At 34.9% G+C, this 23,192-nt stretch overlaps 2 protein-coding genes across 4 annotated transcripts in view; one reads left to right on the top strand and one right to left on the bottom strand.

The window, feature by feature from the left end:
- Nucleotides 1–395: 395 nt before the first annotated feature.
- Nucleotides 396–3,203, top strand: LOC126747098 (uncharacterized). Of its 2 annotated transcripts, none has more exons than XM_050455594.1 (3): nt 396–688; nt 744–2,882; nt 2,942–3,203. In XM_050455594.1, the coding sequence occupies exons 1-3, from the start codon at nt 613–615 to the stop codon at nt 3,010–3,012; spliced, it is 2,286 nt and encodes a 761-aa protein (XP_050311551.1). In that variant the 5' UTR covers nt 396–612; the 3' UTR covers nt 3,013–3,203. The 2 variants fall into 2 exon arrangements, with proteins under 2 accessions (XP_050311551.1, XP_050311550.1); XM_050455593.1 differs by having other exon boundaries at nt 397–688; nt 2,939–3,203.
- Nucleotides 3,159–23,192, bottom strand: part of LOC126747099 (protein spaetzle 3) — a 94,286-nt gene continuing 74,252 nt past the window's right edge. For both annotated transcript variants that reach the window (XM_050455595.1, XM_050455597.1), the window contains exons 3-6: nt 17,324–17,448; nt 17,005–17,265; nt 14,825–14,950; nt 3,159–3,944 (exon numbers count right to left, since the gene is read on the bottom strand). In XM_050455595.1, the coding sequence (XP_050311552.1) occupies nt 3,788–3,944; nt 14,825–14,950; nt 17,005–17,265; nt 17,324–17,448 (669 nt within the window). In that variant the 3' untranslated portion in view covers nt 3,159–3,787. The remainder of the gene's footprint in view (nt 3,945–14,824; nt 14,951–17,004; nt 17,266–17,323; nt 17,449–23,192) is intronic.

Genomic DNA, 23,192 nt, shown 5'->3' with positions numbered 1-23,192 from the left:
TGAGCATTAAATGATTCAGACGGTTTTAATCCCTATAAGGACGATAAAATGAAGTTTTGAAAGTTATTGGTTTTCTTTAAAAAAAATTACAAAGTAAAACCTAGTTTAACCATTCACTTATTCGCTGCTTATTCATCGGCCATCTTCAAGTCGAATGAAAGAAATTAATAGGAGCGCATTAAAATAAAATTTTGCACCAACCAAATTTTACACAGATAAAACTGAAAAATGGATCACCCTGTATTTTTATATAAAAAAAAAACTACATGAGACTTGTGCATTGTGGTTTTATAGGAACAAATAGTTTTATAGCCATCTAAAACAATGCATTTGTTCAATCAATATAAACCCACTTAATGGCGTAACAAAGAAAAATCAAATATTAGCAAATACAGTCAGTACCCCGTACCCGACGTGCTTTACATTCATAAATACCACATCAGTTTTTATCAAAATATCCCCCAAAAAGAAAAACAAACAATCGCATTTACTGGGATCATCGCCACAGTACAGTCAGTGCCCCTGATGACGAAACCAGTTTAAATGCGCCGGTGGTTCCGTTAGTACTGTAAGCTTGTGCGTGTAAATTCTTCATTTTGAACAAATTTTATAATGAAATACTACTCATGGTCAATAATTTTAATACTTTTGGTGAGTTTGGAGCTTACCTTGGGACGACCCGAAAATGGTAAGTTGCTAATGAAACTCTCCTGCTGACCTTTCTGAACTCTACAAACTTTCAGGAAATGCCATTGAAACAAAAGGTGTAGAATTGCCCCAGGCCACAGAATCTACAATATTGCCTCTTGAGATATCTACAATAGTTAGTGCTCCTGTTAAAGGGCCTTCTCAGGTCCAAGGAGGCTCAGATGTAAACTCTCTTCCCAATCAGAACATTTCTGAAGAGTTAAAGAAAAATTCTACTTTGAACCCGCCTGACGGGGTTTCCAAGAACTTCAGCAATGATCATAAGACTTCTTATGAGGGTTCTATGTCTAATGGAGGACCCAATCAGATTGTACCAGCTTCTCCAGCAGGTCAGGATTTACTAGATCCACCTTTGGAAGAAGATGCCAAGAAGTCCATCAGTGAGTCTAAATTGCCTGGTTCCAAGTCAAATCAAGATCCTGGATCTGCCACCTCTGTAAAGTCTCCTCTAGATGTTCCCTTTGAAGACAAGTTTCAAGAAGTTTCCAAACCCTCCTTCAGTGATTCTCCTTTAGCTTATAAGCCTTTAAGACCGTCCTATGCTAGTTCAATGTCTAATGGGGTGCCCAATCAGATTGTACCTGCTAGAGTGGACGCTCCTCAGGATGTTCCTGTTAAAAAAGATTTCAAGCCTTTAGTCCCTGGAACTGCTGCAATAGATTCTGCACAACCACCTGCAAAGTCACCACTGGATATTCCCTTTGAAGAAAAGTTTCAAGAAGTTGCCAAGCCTGCCTTCAGTGATTCTCCTTTAGCGTATAAGCCCTTAAGACCTTCCTATGCTGGTTCTATGTCTAATGGAGTGCCCAATCAGATTATACCTGCTAGAGTGGACGCTCCTCAGGATGTTCCTGTTAAAAAAGATTTCAAGCCTTCAGTCCCTGGAGCTCCCGCAGTAGATTCTGCACAACTACCTGCAAAGTCTCCTTTGGATATTCCCTTTGAAGAAAAATTTCAAGAAGTTTCCAAGCCTTCCTTCAGTGATTCTCCTTTGGCTTATAAGCCCTTAAGACCGTCCTATGCTGGTTCTATGTCTAATGGGGTGCCCAATCAGATTGCACCTGCTAAAGTAGACTCTCCTCAGGATCTTCCTGCAGTGAATTCTCCTCAGGATATTCCTGTTAAAGAAGATTTTAAGCCTTTAGTCCCTGGAGCTCCCGCAGTAGATTCTGCACAACCACCTACAAAGTCTCCTCTGGATATTCCCTTTGAAGAAAAGTTTCAAGAATTTGCCAAGCCTGCCTTCAGTGATTCTCCTTTGGCTTATAAGCCTTTAAGACCGTCCTATGCTGGTTCAATGTCTAATGGAGTGCCCAATCAGATTGTACCTGCTAGAGTGGACACTCCTCAGGATGTTCCCGTTAAAGAAGATTTCAAGCCTTTAGTCCCTGGAGCTCCCGCAGTAGATTCTGCACAACCACCTACAAAGTCACCACTGGATATTCCCTTTGACGAGAAGTTTGAAGAAGTTGCCAAGCCTTCCTTCAGTGATTCTCCTTTGGCTTATAAGCCTTTAAGACCTTCCTATGCTGGTTCTATGTCTAATGGAGTGCCCAATCAGATTGTACCTGCTCGAGTGGATGCTCCTCAGGATGTTCCTGCATTAAACTCTTCTCAGGATGTTCTTGTTAAAGAAGATTTCAAGCCTTCAGTCCCTGGAACTCCTGCACAACCATCTACAAAGTCTTCTCTAAATATTCCCTTTGAAGAGAAGTTTGAAGAAGTTGCCAAGCCTGCCTTCAGTGATTCTCCTTTGGCTTATAAGCCCTTAAGACCTTCTTATGCTGGTTCCATGTCAAGTGGGGTTCTCCATCAGATTGTACTATTAAACTCCGACAATTGTAGTTTTCCTAATAGCAGAATCAATAGAAAAACTTCATCTAAGTTGCATCGCAATCAATTCGGGGAATCTTCCAAAGATGCTTTAAACAGGACTTCAAATGTGGAAGAATCTGGAAAACCTTATGAGATTATTAAAGAGAGGACCACCTTTAACATTGAAAACATTCGGGAATCTAAGAAGTTTCTGGACCCTTCGGCAGGTCCTCGGAGCTCCAGGAAATCAGAAGAAGAAATCGATGAGTCGATACCAGGAATGAAGAAGTTCCGGGATGTTCTTAAAGAAGTTTATAACAGTGTACCCATCAGAAGGTACTTGGAACGTAGGCGCCAAGGTAGGACGTTAGTCTTGTCGTAGCTTCTATTCAAATTTTAATATAATTTTTTGCAGTAGCTAAGAAGCCTCTACAGTACCCTGGAGAATATTCGTTGAAACATCTACAGCCCGGATGGTACAGCTTCTGAGAAAAACGCAGTTTAACTTAATATGAGGTTTAATAAAATATTGAAGTAATGGTTCTACTTTTTCTTGACATCGTTTACTTTAGGTCAAAGTGGTACTGCTAAGTTTTCCTAGAAAAAAGAGGGTTTAATGTAATGAAACCTTGGCCTTATGCAAAATAATTTATTACAATATTAAAATTACGAAAAAATCAGATGGCAGCAGTTTTTTTTCAACCTAAAACTACGATGCGACATAATATACAAAACGGAGATTATTGCACAACGAATTACGTTTATATTAACATTAAATTAACTTTATATAGAAATTTCACTAAATGGTAACTTAATATACATTTAAATTGGCTTTCTTTTAGCGGTAAAAGTGGACCGGTTAGACGGCTGTACGGCTACAGGGCGGTCCTAAGTGTTCATTCTTTAAATCTTCAAAAATTAAATTAATTGAGTCGTCACTTACAATAATTATTACATTCTAGGGATTAATATTTATCACATGTTCTCTACTTTTAAAATATATTAAAAAACAGTTGATTGATTCAATCTGTCACTTGTGTCAAACGTCACAGGATCGACAGTTGACAAGAGCACGTGACGACGTTGCCGATTGTTAAAAAAAAGTTAAGTTAGATGGTACAAAATGTCTTAAAAATCACAGACGTTTACACATTGCACCATTAAAATTTTTTAATATTTGAAACTTCGGAGGCCAGAAATCTATGTAGATGTACATATACGTTCCGCGCTAACAACAGATGGCGCCTGTTTTTGGTCAGTGACGTCACGGGTTACACCGACAGACGCAGCAAGACGGAAATAGGAACCAATCCATGAAAATGCCCTTACAGTCGTTGTCTGGATCGTAAGCGAGCAGACGATGCCACTTGTACTTCTGCTCGCACCCGCAGTCTCCAGTGCATCTTTTTGTCGAAGTATTTCTGGAACAAAAAAAAAACACGTTAGTACCATCGTACGACTGTTAAGATTTGGCAACTATGCATTACTCAAATATTATAAGTAGGACATAGACGGATGAAGTAGGTTATGTTCTCTCGAGAAGTAAAAACATATGAATGCAAAAAATGTTTATTTTGCGTTATTAATATTAACAAATATATACAGGGTGTTCATTTGAAAAGTTCCCACCACGGATCTATCGAAAGCCACTGTTTAAAAAAAAAACGACACTTCACCCCCTTTCACCCTCTGCCCCCCAGGGTCATCCCCTTGAAAATTTTAAATGGCAAGGGGTATCGAGTAATAGCTTGTTTAAAAGGTCTTTCGAAGTCTTTTATTTTGACGTTTGATTTTTTTAAATCGGTCGATTCGTTTTCGAGAAAATTAGAAAAATCTTTGTTTACGTTAATTTGTTCAGATAGAAAACAAAAATATGAAAATATCAGTTTTTATTTCAATAAGTGTTCAAAACGTTGCCCGTTTTTGGCCAAACAATGATATAGGCGATGTTCAAATTCCTGACGGACATTTTCAAAAACATGTTGTGGGATATCATGGCAGCTTGTTAAATATAGATAAAAAATAAGAAATAAAATTAATAATACTTAATAACAATTTAATTTATAATTTAATATTACTTTATCTTATTTACCTGGATTAAACAAAATCTGAATGGACGGATGGGTAATAACAGGAAGGAAAAAGGGGGAAAAGGAGGGTAAAAGTATGGGAAGTGAGGGTTAGAAAATGGGTACAAGGGAACCAATGGAAGGACGGAGAGAGGAGGGAGGCTTACTACAGAGGTGACGCGTAGTCACAGTCAGAGAAGGTTAGAACGATACTGGTCAAAGATGGTGCAAGGAAAAAAGAGTTTTCTGCTCCAATCCATAATGACATAGCGAGTCATTGGTCTAATATTCTGACTAATGGATGGGACACAAACAATAAACTGGATATAATGGAAAAATATCTGCCCCCCGAAAATTGTAGAGACTTGGACTCACCTAAGATAAACCCGGAGGTGAAGGCCGCTATATCTGAGCCGGTCCTTAAGAGAGATGAAAGGCTTGTTCAGTTCCAACAGCAAGCTGGAGCTGCTTTGGTTTTGGTTGGTTCAGTATTATCCAACATGGTGAAAGAAGAGGGGGGGAGGCAATAAAGAATACATGGCAAGTTTAAGTGACCTACATTATACTTATTCCATTTCAAGGAGGGACCTTATTAAATTGACTTTAAATAAGGATTTAAATGAGGTTCTTACAGCAAGTCTTATCTAAGAAGGGCTGTTATTTGGTTCTGACTTAGAGGTAAGAATTAGAGCAGCCAAAGAATTGAAGAAGTCGGGACAGCAACTGAGACCTCTTAAGAAGTTAACTCAAAAGGCTGGAACAAGGCCTGTGGGTTCTAAGGCTTCAACCTCAACCTCAAACCAGCAGGAAAACTTTTACCGTCCAGCCCCGAGTTACAGAGCCAGGAGGGCGACTGGACAGAGAGTTCAATTGAAGGCTCAGACATCAACATCAATGAACAGTCGATACTACAGAGTTTCCAGCCAAGGCAAGAGACTGCAAGGATCTCGTCTCAAGAGGAGGTAACTCATCAAGTGTGTACGCTTCCTTGTGGTAGATTAAAGTTTTTTGTAGAACAATGGCTCCAACTTTCAGTTCATGGGAAAGTCATTTCCTATATTCAAGGTCTGACAATTCCTCTTATTGGAAATCCAATTCAAACCTTAATTCCTAAGGAGACCAAATGGTCAAATAACGAGGAAAAAATTTTAGATTCCTTAATAAGGAATTAACGGTTAGTGGAGCTATTTCCAGGGTCTTGAAGTGTGATAATCAATTTGTTTCAAAAATTTGTATTGTACCAAAACCAGATGGTTCAAACCGATTAATCTTAAATCTAAAATCCCTTAACAAATTTCTTAAAAATTCCCATTTTAAATTAGAAGATAGGAAAGTGGTTGCCCGTTTAATAACTAGAGGTTGTTATTTTTGCAAGATAGACCTTAAGGATGCCTATCATTTAGTACCTATAAAAGACCATAAAAAATTTTTGAGGTTCTTTTTTCAGGGTTCATTATATCAATATAATTGTTTACCCTTCGGCTTAAGCTGTGCACCCTTGGTTTTTACAAAAAATATAAAGCCAATACTGGCATATTTACGAGAGAGGGGTGTGTTAATTATAGGGTATTTAGATGATTTTCTCATAATAGGAAAATCATTTGAACAATGTAAAGATAATTTAAATTTAACGCTTGAAATCCTCATTAGACTAGGTTTTTTAATAAATCATAAAAAGTGTGTATTGGAACCTACTACCTCTTGTACATTTTTGGGTTTTCAGTTTGACTCCAACAAGATGATAATATCTTTGCCTTCAAAGAAAATAGTCCATATTTTAAAATTAATAAAACATTTTATGAAGCTGCCTGTATGTACAATTAGAGTTTTTGCAAGATTTATTGGCACTATTATTTCCGCTTAAAAAGGCAAAAGGAAATTATGATCAAAAAATAAGAGTTTCATCTAATCTACTTAACGATTTAGCTTGGTTTAAAGAAAATATTCCTACTGCATGTAATGAAGTTTGTGTTAAAAATTATGAGGTTGAAATATTTACTGATGCATCCAAGACAGGATGGGGGGTTTTTTGTGGAAATAATAGTGCTTCTGGGTTCTGGAATGAATCTGAAAAACTTTTACATATCAATTGTTTAGAGCTTTTCGCCTTGTTGTATGGGCTTCAGAGTTTTTTATCAAGCTATAGAGACTGTCATATTCTATGTCGAATTGACAACACCACAGCATTATCATGTGTTAATAGAATGGGCAGTGTTCGTTTTAAAAAACTTAATAAGATAACTCAACAAATATGGTCTTGGTGTGAGAATAGAAATGTCTTCTTATTTGCTAGCTATATTAATTCAAAAGATAATTTTGAAGCGGACAAGGCCTCTCGCCAAGTTCATAAGAAAACTGAGTGGAGTTTAAATTTAGACTCGTTTAAATTAATAACTAAGAAATTTGGTGTTCCAAAAATCGATTTATTTGCCAGTCGATTGAATAAAAAGTGTTTCAGATTTACTTCATGGATGCGAGATTCAGAAGCTTTTATGGTGGATGCATTCACACTGGATTGGAGTGGTTTGGATTTTTACGCGTTTCCACCATTTTCAATGATTTCAAAAGTCCTCCAAAAGATACTTGAGGATGGAGCAGAGGGTATTGTGGTTGCCCCCTTCTGGGTCTCGCAACCTTGGTACCCGCTTTTTTGTTCCTTATTGACAAGGGATCCAGTAATGTTAAAACCCAACTATAACTTGCTTTCTTTTGGCAGAATTCCGCACCCCATGTGGAGAAACCTTTCCCTGGTGGTCGGGAGGTTATCAGGAAAGCTCTATCAAGGCAAGATATTCCAGAGAGTTCAATAAACATTTGTTTGTCATCTATTTCCCTCTCCACATTGAAGCAATACACTTCAGGGCTCAAGTTATGGTGGGAATTCTGTAGCAATCGAAATGTTAACCTATATGAGGTATCTGTAGAAAGGGTTTTGGAATTTTTAACCTTGTTTTTTGAAAAGGGTTCATCCTATGGAACCTTGAATACATATCGAGCAGCATTAGGGCAAATAGCAGGTCCTGTTTTGGGTAATGATTTCCGACTTAAAAGATTTTTTAAAGAAGTCTTTGGAGTGAGGCAACCTTTACCAAAATATGAAAACATATGGGATCCGGGAATTGTCTTAAATTTCATTCGTTCACTTGATAAGAATGAAATATTATCTTTAGAAGTCATTACTAAAAATTTGGCAACCTTGTTGGCCTTGGCTACCGGGCACAGACTACAGACACTAAGTTTAATTGAAATAGCAAACATTTGTATTAAAGATGACAAAATAGAAATTCCTATTCCAGGGAAGATTAAAACATCGAGATTTAATAAAAGTCAGCCTTTTTTAGTTTTGCCATTTTTTAACTCTGAGCCTGTAGTCTGTGTGGCCAGGTGTCTTAGAACTTATTTGCTAATAACTGATACTCTAAGGAGTGGTTGTAAATATTTATTTATTTCCATTAAAAAGCCGCACCACAGAGCAACTACGCAAACCATTGGTAAATGGATTAAGTGCTTTTTAAAAAAGAGTGGTGTGGACGTAAACCGTTTTAAGCCACAGAGTGAGTACACGGCATGCGGCTACATCTGCGGCAGCACGACAGGGTGTTAATTTCGATACGATTAGACGGGCTGCAGGGTGGTCTGAAAATTCCAAAACCTTTGCCCAATTTTACAACAGACCTTTGGTCAACAATAATAAAGATTTTGCGAATGCTATTTTGTCTTTGAACTAATTGATAAGATATATTCACTTTATAATAAGTTTCTAAGTTTATAATATTTAAATGTTCTGTGTTTATTACATATTATTTGTATTACTTCTGCTTGTTTAATTTAGAAGGTTGGTGTGCAGTAATGTAGATACATATGATACGAATTATTACTAACGATAATGAAGTTTGAATTTTACGTTTGAAACGTTGATGACTGTTAAAATTTATATTATTAGTTAAATCTAATTAATAAAAGTTTTCTTAGATGGAATAAACTGTTGCAACTGTACTTTAAACATCTACGTGTTGTTTATTTATGAGATGAGGCCGAGTATAATCATAAGATCAAACGAACTTACCAATAAGTGAAGTTCGATCTTGATTATATGAAGGCCTCATCGAAATAAATAAGTTCCACCTATTCCCAAACTTTTTCTAGCAACAAACTCCCTTAGTTGCAACAGTAACTTTGAAATAACTAGGTTGAATGGGGACGAGTCGTAGAGAGGGGAGCGCGCTAGGGTTTTTTGTCGAATAATGCTTTAAAATCTGTGTGTTAAGCCAGAGGCGGAGATACTACGTGTTGTTTATTTATTTCGATGAGGCCTTCATATAATCAAGATCGAACTTCACTTATAGGTAAGTTCGTTTGATCTTATGATTATATTGACCCTTTCCTTATCTTTCAAGAATCAAAATAAACATAAAAGAAAAGATTTAGTTCTGAGATACATTCAAGTGAATCTATATTAAAAGAAAACTTAATAATCAAACTTTATCACCTCAATACACCGATTTAAACGCTGCACACGATTTCGGCGGACTGCACTAAAAATGTGATCCTCGTTTTGAATGATTTCAAATTCGTTTTGTAGACTAAAGACTTTACATGTCCCCACAAGAAAAAATCGAGCGACGTTAAATCGGGTGACCTAGGAGGCCAAGAAACTGCTCCACCTCTGGCAATCCAACGGTGTCCAAACCGCTGAGCGAAATACTCGCGTACTTGTACAGCAAAGTGAGCCAGCACTCCATCATGCTGAAACCACATTTGCTGTCTAACGTTTAGTGGAACATTTTCAAGGAGTTCTGGGAGAACTTTTTCCAAGAAACGCAGATTAATAGGTCCTGTTAACCGTTCCGGTAGAAGGTATCCCAATAAACATTTGCCGCAACTTATAGTAACATACAAGATATATAAGGGTTGTATAAAGGTAACAAAGATATATAAGCAAGTTTTGGGGTTTTATAAAATTACTCTAGTAATATTTTATGTTTATAGTGTTACTGTAACCTACAGATATATAATGGGGTGATATAGCGTTTTCCATCACTAATTTATAAAACTTTTAGTAACCGTTACTTATGGTAATTTTAAAGAGTTTATATAAGGTTTGCCGTAACCCTATTTATATAACTCGGTTACCTTAGTTATATAGGAGTGTTTTATCCTTATATACTCTTAATGACAAATTTAGCACTTCTTTTCGTCGCAAAGTTGCAAAAAATTTTAGCAAAATTCTGACTGCTGATGAAAAAAAGTTTTTATCCGAGAAGGAATATGTAAACCCTATCAGTTTAGCGAAGCATCCACAAGGGCCTACAATAGAAGTTCCAAAATCTCCAACAGTACCTTATGATGAATCTCTGGAAGATTGTGCAGAAAGAGCTAGTAACAACAAGAATATTGATAAATGGTTAGTTGAACTTGGCGATGACGATGTTTTAGGCCATGAAGACCAGGAGGTATTGGAACGAGAAAAAAATGAACAATTTAAGCATGATCTTCAAAAATGGGCATGTAATTTTAATATTACACAGAGAGCATTAAAAGAAGTAATGAGAATTATTAACAAACGTTTACCAAATATATTACCAACAGATCCAAGAACATTGTTAGGAACTCCTACAATAATTTCAATTCAACAAATGGGAGAAAATGGATACTATTGGCATCAAGGCCTTGGATTTTGTTTAAATCAATGTCAAGAGAGCCTTCAGAATATATGAAATATTTCTTTGAATATTAACATAGACGGGTTGCCAATATATAAAAGCTTTAAGGACGAATTCTGGCCAATACTGTTTAATATTTTTGAAGTACCTCAATTAAAGCCAATGGCAATTGGTATTTATAGTGGAAAAAGCAAACCACCCGATGTTGAAAGGTTTTTGATGCCTTTTGTTGAGGAAATAAATCATATTTTGGAAGAGAACATATTTGAGAAGAGAAAATATACTTAATTATGTTAAACATTACTTTAGTTAGCTGAGGTCTCGTATTTATTAGGAAAAAATCAAATTTGGTCAAAACTTACTTATTTGAAGTAAAGTGAGCGTCTTTAATTTTTCTATTCGCGGCACGTCTTGCGTGCCTGTAGTCATAGGGTTATATAAAGGTGTCTTATAGGTCGTTAAGTTATATACCATCACTTATAGTTATTTAACAGCTCTTTGAGTGACATAATGCTTTCGAAATGGTATATAACGTTACTTAGACTTCCGCCATGATTGTTTTGAAAAATAAACATAAACATAAAAAAAGAAGTACCGAAAAATCAATATATTTCACTTATTTTATAGAAATTCATCACGATTTTACTATTTATGGTTCAACTATTTCACGAAACAAAGGCACCCGGCAATAAATTGTGTAATATTAAAAAAATTAAAGGTTATGATTTCATTAATATCTAAATGCAATATAAAAAATACTAGGTATTTTGATGGCCCCTATATTTTTTCGAAGTGAATTAGTTACATTTAAAGTAAAAAATCATTCGCACATACATTTTTAGATACAAATTACTCTTAATTCCATTATCTCAAGGTAATAAATTATTTTCTGTCTCCTCCATTTTTAATTTGTTATACCTAGTATCTCATGATTCTCACGTCACCAAAGTGACAAGTCATTGTATTATTGTTTTTGAGAAGCAGAAAAGAACCACAACGATATGCCAATGTGTATAACAGAGAAAAAAACATATTTATATTTAGAAACATTTGACAAGACGTGACATATGACAGAAAATAGTGATAGAACTATTTTGAACACTCTTATAGGCAAAGTATATAAGAGTAACCACAAAATTTTCAACACTAGCTTATATCGCTTAAGTCTTTTAAAGGTTCTTCTGGTAAGTTTTATAACGGTTACGGAAATAGTTTAGTTACTGTTGACTCACAACTTAAACGTTTATAACGTTACCAAGTATGGGTTGCCGATATCCTTATAAACTCCCCATTTAAGCTCTTTAACAGGCTTATAGGAGTAACGGAAATATTTCGGTTACTATTTATATAGCTGTAGGGTGTATAAGGAAGGTGATATAACAGTTGCGACAAATATTATAAAACCAAAAATGTTTATTGGGATGGCCCAATTAAATAATCATCAACAATGCCTGCCCATACGTTGACAGACCAACGATTCTGATATTTTCTTGGAAAAATTGCATAAGGATTTTCTTCGTCCCAAACATTGCTATTCCTACTATTAAAAATACCGTCTCTTGTAAAAGAGGCTTCATCGGTCCACAAAACATATCGTAAAAAATTTGGTTGTGTAATGATGTGATCCAGAAGCCATCGACAAAATTGAACTCTAGGATGATAATCGGCTGCAGTCATACCTTGAACTTTCTGGAAGTGGTAAGGATGGAGTTGTTGCTCGTGTAGTACCCGCCAGACAGAAGCGTTACTCGTATATTCTTAGCGACGTCACGTGTGCTATTTGATGGTTCATCGGCAACTCGCTGAAGCACCTCTTCTTCAAATTCGACGGTTCTTACGGTTCAAGCAACACCAGTATCATGCATCTTGGTCTTAAACATGCCTGTCTCAGCGAGCCGCCGATGAACCGCAATAAACTTTTTGTATCCAGGATGCTGTCGTTCGGAATAACGTTCATGATACGACCGCGATGCTGCTAGTGCATTGCAGTCAGGGCCGTCTCTAGCTCCGGGGCAGGCGCGGCCTGCTTCTTAGGGGCGGAAAAATGCTTGACAAGAATTTCGAGATGTTTGCAGTTGCTGAACAATAAATGAAAAAAAAATCGCTCTCAATCAATCAAAATTCCTTTTTTCCTATTATTTCTGTAGTAATTATAATTTGATATTTTTTCTTTGCGGCAGAATTGCCACATAGTAATGCCTCCTGATATTGCCGCTCCATGACCGTGCGCTTCACATCCCGGCCTAAATTAGGCGGACTTAAATTTGGATATTTATAAATTGCGAGGACAAAGCTATGACAACGCAGCCAACATGAAAGGGAAAAATAAAGGAGTGCAGCGCCAAATATTAAATATAAATCCTCGAGCTTTTTATGTGCCCTGCACTGCACATTTTTTAAACCTTTTGGTAAACGATGCTGCTCCATCGACTTTTGAAACAACAAACTTTTTTGATTAAGTCCAAGAACTATAGGTATGTTTCTCTTCTTCCACCAACCGTTGGGATATTTTTAAAAAATATTGTAAGGACTGACACTAAAAGCTTTATCAGATACTAGGTGGTCAAGTAGAATAGATGCCTTAAAACCTTTCAGGCACTGTTTTGAAGATGTGTGTAACGCTTTGGAAGATTTGAGAGATGACGCAAGTAAGGATATGTCTGCGAGGAATCAAGGAAAAAATATTTTAGAAAAAATAATAAGTTACAAATTCATATGCCCGCTGGTAATGTATTATAAAATACTTGAAAGGGTCAACGTTGTCAGTAAAATTTTGCAAGATCCAGAACAAAATTTGCCCAGAGTTAAAAAATATCTGACAAATCTTTTGGAATTTTTACAAAGTAACAGATGTGATGTTCAACGATCTAGTAGATGAAGCAAAGAAAATTGCCCAAGATGTTAAAGCGGAAATAGAATTTCCTGTAACCTGTAATAAAATTTAGTTACGAAGTTGCAGACGAAAATGTCATCGATCCAACAGACAATTTCAAAATTAATTTTTATTTTTATATGCTAGACGTTTCCAATAATTCAATCAAAGACAGATTCGATTTGATGAACAAAGTTAATGAACCATTTTCATTTTTAAACTCTCTATTTGACTTAGAGCTTTATTCGGATCAATTGTTGATGAAATGCTGCCAAGATCTACACCTACTTCTCACGGATGAGGCAAGAGATGAAAAAGACATAAATGGTGACGACTTATTCAGTGAAATCAAAGTGATAGGCACTTTCATAAAATCGGAGGCTAGCGCGGAAAAATTACTTAAATGTTTGGTAGTTGACTTGGCTTCAAATTTTCCAAACCTGGCCATAATAGCTCTCAGAATATATTTAACGTTACCAGTGTCAGTGGCAGGAGAGAGATCCTTCAGCAAACTTAAGTTGATAAAGAACCATCTGAGATCCACGATGTCAAATGAGAGACTAAATAATTTATCAACAATTTCGATTGAACACAAAGTTCTTGAGAGTGTGGATATTCAGTCGTTAATTAAGACTTTTTCCGAAGCGAAAGCCAGAAAATATATTTAGTTGCAATAATTTTACAGTTCCCCTTGCTATATAAATTAACGTAATTTATTAATATTTAATATAACTTGTTACTTGCTACTTTTGTGTTTTTCTTTTTACTGGCCATAGACTTTATGTTTTTTTAAGCAGGGGTGGTGAGGACGTAGGAAAGCGCGGGGGGCTTGGGTTTTGGGTTCAAATCCACCCTTGTCAGGGGCGGTGTGGACACTACTTGCCCCGGGGCGCCTCATACCTTAGAGACGGCACTGATTGCAGTTTGTTGCTCCGTATACCAAATGCATATCCGCCAATTCTTGATTGGTAAAGTTTTCCATTAGCAATAAATGTTTAAAAATTGTAAGCTATAAATTTTTTAAACATGACATTGACAATTGACATTGATAAGCGTTGATTTTAAACAATTTTTGTTATGGTATCATGTACAAAAGGTAAAAATAAATGCAGCAAATCCTATTTAGGTAATTAATGTTGTGAGTGACGCATTTCCGGACATGGGTTCCTATACTCAAATGGATTTTTCTCTTGCACTGAACAACCCCCAGAAGTTTGATCCCACAGCTCTGAAACACCCTGTATAAGATTATTGCATTGTCTTTTATACACTTGATCTTGTATATACCCCCATAAAATTATTTATTTATTTATTTATTAACGGTATCCACCAATTTTACAAAAATAAAATAATACAAAAGATACTAATATTAATTCAACTTAAGATTGATAATAGTAAGACATAAATCATTTAATTTAAAGAAAGATGTTAGTTTAATAAAAAACAATTTATTTGACATTTTTTTGTTTCTTGTTATAAATAGCCATGGCCTCCCATTAGATTATAAGTCTGATCATTTAAATTTAGAAATTTGTATATTTTTAAAAAGGTAAAAAAAATGCCAATATTATGAACTATAAATATACAGGGTGTTCCATTTTAAGAAAACATAAGTTTGGGTTATAAATCATCTAAAAATAACGGACATATCCCGCAAAAGTACCCAAAATGGGACACCCCGTACATGATTTACTTACGCACAAACTTCTTGGTGTATCGCCTGCTCGAAGTGCTGAGTATTCACAATGGCCCTGACCTTCCCGGCTGAATTGGAAGCCCAATAGGGTGTGACAATTTCCAGTTTGCTCTCGCACGCGTCCACCCTATAAAAGATCACAGATTAATTTCATGGTAAAGTCAAGTTCAGAGATCTATTAGAATCTTTGATGTCTCGCAGATGCCGCACTAACTAGTCCGTGCGCCTATGTCGTATTTATTGTCGCATGATATAGTTTATCTATGAAATCATTTTAAATATACGTAAAACCCCATGTTTTACACTATTTTTTATTATGTCCATTTTTAGCAAGAAAATAATATAAAAAAATTGACCGCGGACTAAAATCTAAGCATCTCACAAAATATTTTAAACACTTCTAGCACTCACAGACTTTTCACGTCTTTTTAGCCAGTCTATTAAACAAAGATAAAACATTTGCGTTCTGACGATTTCTACTTCAGGCTGTGCAAGTGATTGAGTATCTCTCTCTATCGCACTGATTTTGAGGATTACGGGGCCGTACCCGAATAAATTTTTGGGCTGTTTTAGTATTACTTTTGTCGTGTTTTTAAAGAGATCTTTAAAGGGTAGTTTACACGAGATAGTAAATTGCGATAGTACTTGTGAGAGTAACTTGTGGAAGTGTTTACACTGAAGCAAATTTTTGCAGCAATTTCTATCGGCAAGTGCTCTAGCTAGACAATACTTGCGGCAAGTGATTTTGGGTGTATACATGGGATAGAGTGATTGGTTGTTGTCCTTAGTACAATTTTCCAAAAAAGACTAGGAAAAGAATTTGCGTGAAAGAATGGATAGCAAGAAGGCCTACTCTTGGCGCTTATGCGATGTTGTTAGACGAGTTAAGAAGTGAAGATCCAAACAAATTTAAAAATCTCGTGCGTATGTCAGAAACCGATTTTAACTTTTTACTGCATTTAATTGCCGACAAAATATCAAAATTGGATACAAATATGCGTGAATCCATCAAACCAAGTTGAGGTTTTTGGCCACAGGTAAGTTATGCACGATCTCAGCGATAATTCCGGAATGTTGTCAGGCTCTGAACGAGGCACTACAAATGAATACCTTAAGGTAAAATTAATAAAACGATTTATTTACCTAATTCTTGATACTGAACAGTGTAAGATGTTTGTGAATGTGACTGAGTCAATTGGGTTAAATGTGGTGGTGATGAAACAGAATAAAAATGACCGTCAAAATTATTGGAACTGACTGATGTATGTGAGTGTGTTGAGGTAGCTGATAAACTTCTTTCATTATCGTCCATTTCGGACATGTCTAAAATAGCTTTCTGAATTATTCGTTTTAATTTCCTTTTATTCTGGTCAAATTTTAAATTTCTTATTAAAGAAGCAACGAATTCTCCAAATATATCATATTCATCGGATGGCTTATTAGGTTCGGTGATGGCTTTTTCCATAGCATGACATTGTCGTTAGTAATGGCAGTCTTGGGCGTTACCTCAGTTGCCTGACTTGACTCTTGCAACTACGTTTCAGCTGCCTTTTCTGATACATCCTACAAAATGTAATAAAAGCTCAACTTTTAGGTACCTACTACAGAATGGAAAAAGATTGCAAAACAGTTTGAAGAAAAATGGAACTTCCCTCATTGTTTGGGAGCATTAGACGGAAAGCATATTGTTATACAAGCACCTTCTGGCAGTGGAAGTTATTACTATAATTATAAAGGGACAAATAGTATTGTTCTCCTGGCACTTGCCGATGCTAATTATAGAATTACATATGCCGATATTGGAGCGAATGGGAGAGTATCTGATGGAGGATTTTTTAATAATAGCAACAGCCTTGCAAGAAAATACAATAAATTTGCCTCCCCCAGAGCCATTACCTGGGCGTACAAAGCAAGTACTATATTTAGTCGTTGTCGATGATACCTTTGCGCTTAAACCATATTTAATAAAACCATATCCATTTAGAAATCAACCTGGTATTAATCGTATTTACAATTATCGTCTCTCAAGAGCCAGACGAATCGTAGAGAATGTATTTGGCATAATAGCAACTAGATTTCGAATAACATGCATGCCATGTGACAATACAAGCAACATAGGCACACGGACTATTCGCGGCACATCAAAGATTCTAATAGTTTGAACGTTTAACAATAACTTACCGGCCACTTTCGTTATTTTTCCCAATATTAAAGTTCATATTTTTAAAGTTCTGTCGCGTTTTCCTCTTGTGAGACTTCTCTGTGGCGGATTCGGGGTTTGGCCCCGGTTCGAAGTGCAAATCGGGCACCCCCGGTTTTATTGAACGTTTCTGTTTCGTACCCACCGATGGTGGACCGTCTTCTAAGTCCGGCACAGTGAACTCCCCGTACATTCGTTTCATTAATGCTTTGTTTTCGTCTATGAACAGCTCTATCCTATCTCTGTTTCAAAAAAACATTTCCTTTATTATATGTTTGTTTAATTCTTGCAAGTACTTACAAAGGGTATGAGTTTCCTGCCTTAGGGCAGAACAGTTGCTGATGGCGCTTTATACAAGGAACTCCACGGATGTATTCACCTTTTAATTCTAAACCTAAAGCTACTGATAAGGCTGTCCATAAGATCTGAAAATAAAAGAATTTTTACTGGTGGTCATATGGAAGAACAGCAAAGAGGGAGACATCTCATCCCATAAAAAATGCGTATCTAAAAAAAGGATGCCAAAACGAGACGGAATCTACTACCACCTTGATCAATTGTTGAAAAAAAAAAGAGGTGTACCCCGCGCGTGGGAGTGAAATAAAATCTCAGGAATGTTATTTTGTAATATATTTGTCTCTCGATATAGACCGCGTGAAAAAACTTCGCGCTTAAGGCCATGGAAAGGAGATCTCGGTGGCATTTTACCGTTTCGTTGAAACGGATTATGTCGCATTGTTAACTTTTATATTTAAGAAAAAAAAACCGTTTCAAGGGTTTAATTACCATCATCATCATCATCATCATCATCATGATCTAATATTAAGAGATTCTAATTTTCAGAATTAGTAATTAGCAATAAAAGTTAATTGATTTATTAGACAGCCGTACAATTATGCGGTTAAACAACTTAAGGAATCGTTAATTATCGGCCAATGGTGTTCAAAACGGAAGTTGAATGGTCTTGATTAGGCCTATGATTTGCTGTACGTCAGCTTTATTTTTGGTTGTTACTCGTACATCATTTCATCAGCGGTGAGTTGTTAGGAAACTCCACCATCATGATAAGCGAGTATACAGGGTGTCCCGAAATTACATCGCAATATTTTACCAGCCGCATCTTTTACTAAAAATAAGACAAAAACTTCATATATACAGAAATCTTGAAAAGTAAATCGTTTTCATGTTACAGGGTGTTTTATAATTCCTATTGAAGAAGGTTTTTTGTTAATATTTTCGAAACGCCTGGTCGTTATTTTATGCAATTTAAAGCAGCAAATCATAAACCTTATTCTGTACTTTTTTTATTACATCCTGATGAACCTGGTAAAAGGGATGATGACAAAAATTAAATTACCATAAAACGAATGATAAAACAAAGCTCCTTCAAACAAATGATATATATACTCAAGAATTGATTTACATACGAGAACTATACAGCAATTTAATTTTATTTAATGAAAAATCAAGTCCTGAGAACAATTTTATTAGACTGTTTTGTGAGCCAAGAAGGTAAACTTTTCATACAAAAAAACATCAAGACTCTTAGCTGCAACAGATAAAGCAGGAAGGCTGTTAACAGAAATAGATGTATGCCCATAGGTTGTATGCCTATCTTCACAATAAATTGCTTTATACAGGATGGTCTAGTTTAAACGTCATTAATTTTAATACTTTATAGAGAATTTAAAAAGAAATAGACTTTCATTATAACATTTTTCTCAGAAATTTTTACTAACAAAGATATAGGGTGTTAAAGTTAGGAATAATTATTTTATCATTTATCATATCTTTTAAACTACCAGTTTAGGTTTAATTAAATTTCGCATGCAGGTTATTGTAGTAAATTGTCAATTACTGATGAAGCGAGGCGATAAAATATTTTTTTATAAGAAGTCAACTGTTAGATTCTCCATTTAATTTGGAAAAAAAGTTACTCCTGCAAAATTATGACTTAAGGTACTGTTTTTAAAATATCTTAATTTAATTGTTCAAAAATTCCTGCTAAAATGTTGCGAAAATTAATAAAAAAAAGAAAATTGGTCTCTTAAGATTCAAGCCTATTTTAAATTTTCTTTTTTTTTCAAAGTTCTTGCAGCATTTTAACTGGCGTTTCTGTACAATTAAACTAAGTTATTTTAAAAACAGTTAATCAAAATTTTGCATTTTGCAATTTTGCAAGAGTAACTTTTTTTCCAAACTAAATGGAGAATCAAACAGTTGACTTCCTATAAAAAAATATTTTATCGTCTCGCAGATTTGAGGCAAAAAAGGACCAAGTCCCTCCATATGTTACGCCACTTTTTTAAAAAATTGGCTTCATCAGTAACTGACAATTCACTACAATAACCTGCAAGCGAAATTTAATTAAAATTGAGCTGGTAGTTTAAAAGTTATGATAAATAAAAAAATAATTATTCTTAACTTTAACTGTATCTTTGTTATTAAATATTTTTGTGAAAAATTAAATGACGAAAGTCAATTTCTTTTTAAATTCTCGATCACGTATTAAAATTAATGACGTTTAAACTGGACCACCCTTTAGATCATCAGCAAAAACATTTCGCATTTTGATTGGTGTAAAAATCAAAAAGCAAGAATATAAGGAGCGCTCAGCGAGTTCCTTGTGGTACTCCTAATCTTACTTTAAATACCTGCGAAAGTGAAAAGCCCAGAAAAAATCACATGAAAAGCAACACCTTTTTTTATCAAATAATACAACACGAATTTATCAATCTGACTTAAAGTCTACTTTCTTCATCCTTTCAATAATCATTTACTCTAATTCTGAGCCTCTGAGGATGAACATTGTATAAATATAACAACATATACATTAGTGAGTAGAATAAAAATGTGAGCATCTTATTTTACCCGTGAGAAATTGAGTTTACCTAACCTATTATTAACTTAATCTATTCTGTGATGTTTTAATTGTAATATCAACTGTGTGGATGTAAGTCTAAAGTTAATCGGCTGTCCAGCAACTGTCGGTCCTAGCCAGTTCCTGGCTATCAACGTCATTTAACTAACAAATAACATTCAACGTAATATCAATTAATTGGTTGAATTGATGAAACGACTATTTTGCACGAAGAGTAATATGCCGCCGCATTTTTGGTATTATTGCTCAATGATAAGAAAAAAAGAAAAAGAAGAAACGTTTGAGTGAAATAGTGATTGCAAGTTCAAGTGACTTGAAATGAACATAAATGTTTCTAGTTTTTTCTTAATATTAGTTAAATCGTATATTATCAAGAAGGATACAGTAGGATGAAAAGCAATTATTCCAAATGAAAGAATGTTATTAACTGTGTTTTGCAAATGGTCTTCGAATGCCTCATATCTTAAATTTTTATAAGCGTATTTTTTATTTTGGCAGTTCTTTGATTTTAAATAGTCATATTTGGGACGTACATACTTGGTCGTTATTTTTTGAAAATTTTATCGTATACTACTGTTACTAACTGATTTTATAATATATTAAATCAACGTTTCTTTGCACAAGATTGTTTAATCTTGCCATTTGATTTTTGGTAAGTTTTTTTTCAATAAACAATAAAAAACACAACGAAAATACTTAACGAACTCACGCAAATTTAAAAGAAAAAACAAAGCTTGTTTGGAATCAAAACAAGACAAGTGGCAGATCGCACACGAATTTTAAAATTCGAATGGTATATACCCATTCGAGACACTGCATGTGAAAAAGTTCGCATACAAAGCGGTCGAAAATACGAATATCGATTTTTTGTGCGAAATCCTCTAATTCCGTATGCGAATCATTCGAATGGTTTCAAAAATACGGCCTTAGAACTAAGGAAATGAGAGCACTTTGAAAATTCGGAAAAAGTCATTTTTCGACCTCGTTTTTGAGGCCAAAAGTGCGATATCTCAGCTTATATAAAAGCTACGACCTCACGGATGGTCTCGTTGGATTCAGAATGATAAAACTAAGACAAAATCATTGAAATTTTTCTGATAGGACTCATAGAAGCCGAGATATGGACATTGGTGCTTAACATCGATGTCAGGAAAACATCGACGCTTTGCAATCCATGTTTGTAAAGCATCGATGTTACCTTTCGATGTCACCATCGATGATAAACATCGATGTTTCATTGCGATGTCTCAGCACTACCACAAACCGTAGAACAGAATGATTTATTCTGTCTAAAAATGGTAACCGCTAAATAATATTTTTACTATTTTAATATAGGAACATCCTAAATCGAAACTAAATCCACTGGATCTAGCTAGAAAATATCCAATTTGGCAACACAAGACACCATGCCGGTAAGATGCAAATATGGTTTTAACGTATCAAATGATTCACTCATTTGATCACAGTGATTCACTAACTTCTTTTATACGTCAATATTTACATTCTAGAAACATTAATGTAAGTTCTCCTTTTAATTGTCATTCAAATGACGTTATATTATCGTCACTATAAGGGAATTTTGCTGCACCATATTTTGTAGTTCTGGTTTTGCCTGTCAAAAATTTTCTACATGATCACTCTCTTCGACACAAAATCGTTCATATCTCTTCTACTGTTCGATCTACAATCTTAAGTAGCATTAGCAAAATTGTAAATTAAGTGATTGTCTTCAAGGATCCTCTTATACCGGGTGGCATATTTACAGATGCTAGCATGTGTTGACACCAGGGTGTTGAAATCGGTGAGGTTTTGCAAAAACAGTACATTTACAGATTTGGACACCAGAGTGTCGAAATCACCAAGCTTTTGTAGTGGCTATACATGTACAGATGCTTACGGATATTGACACTGATTTTAAATACTGTATGGCGGCTATCGCGTTCATGTAACAATTGGCTGCAGAAGTATTCAACGGAGACTAAAACAGATTGGATTGTTAATCATAGATATCCAAACGTCACTAAAATCGCCTCTCGCAAAGATTTTATTTGTCATTATTCTAAAAGAAACAAATCTCTTGATAGCAGCCATTTACGCAATAGAAATTTTTATTGTTCTGCAAGCTTGATAATTCGAGTTAGAAAAAAACACCGTTGATACCAGGAAGAGAGACACATTAATTATGAAGGAAGGTTTTAATAACTATAAAGGTAAAGATTTTTTATAATTAATTACTAATTTCCGATTTTAGGCGGTAACAAAAACTAAAAACACATTTTTGTAAAAAAACTTTTAAATAACAATATTTTATGAAACACAAAAGTGAATACCTATTATTGTTTTATAATTAATAAAATTTTTATTTATTCTTTTCATAAATATTGTTTTTTTGGTATAAGGTTGCTCTTAAATTTACCCCTTTAGATTTTGAATATTATTATACAGGGTGTCTCAAAAATAAATAGTATACGAATTCTTGCATTTTTATTTATTTTCATAAATAGTGTTTTTTTGAGATTAGAGAGTTTCTAATTTAGCGTTTTATGATTTTTTTCTGTATAGGGTGTTCCAAAATCGAGCTTCGTCATTGGGATCTGGTAAACTACAAGAGATAAGAGATAGGAGGTCGGTTGAATGGAGGCAAAGTTGCGTAATTTGATGCTTATAAAACGTTTTTAAATTTCCAAAATTCCTACTACTTTCAAAGATGTTTGAAAAAAAACGAATATTCGCAATTTCATTTTTATTTTTTTACGACTCTTTTTAAATGGATATAACAAAATAAATTTCTTATTCTCATTGTAACTTTCTCTATTTTACAAAATGGTGTTGTCAGATTTTAAAACCGACGTTTCGTTTTTTTTGCTGTCGTCATCAACTTTGTTTTTTTAAATACTTTTTGATTTTAAGAGCCTCTTAATATGTTCCTAAAGCAACATAGCGAACAACATTCCGAAATCCCAATGATGCGCTAGCATTTAGCTAGCTAGATTTCGGAAAGCGTAAGAGATACAGGGTCGGTTAAATGGAGGAAAAGAAGCATAATTTAAAGCCCTTTAAAATAACATTTAAAAATTGGCAAAATTCCAAATGCTTCGGAAATATATCCGGAAAAAAAGCGAAAATGTGTGATTTGGTTTTTATTTTTTTCTGGCATTATTTTAAGAGACATCAAAGAACAAAAAACACTTTTTCATTGCCACTTTTTGTGCTCTACAACTTGGTGCATAAATAGTTGATATCCGAAGTTTCGTTCTTTGCCGACCATCATCAACTTATATATAAATT

This window comes from Anthonomus grandis, chromosome 18 (genome assembly GCF_022605725.1).
Source record: "Anthonomus grandis grandis chromosome 18, icAntGran1.3, whole genome shotgun sequence".
NCBI classification, from domain to species: Eukaryota; Metazoa; Arthropoda; class Insecta; order Coleoptera; family Curculionidae; genus Anthonomus; species Anthonomus grandis.
Note: the sequence above shows the minus strand (reverse complement) of the source record. Positions and strands in the feature narration are given on the sequence as shown.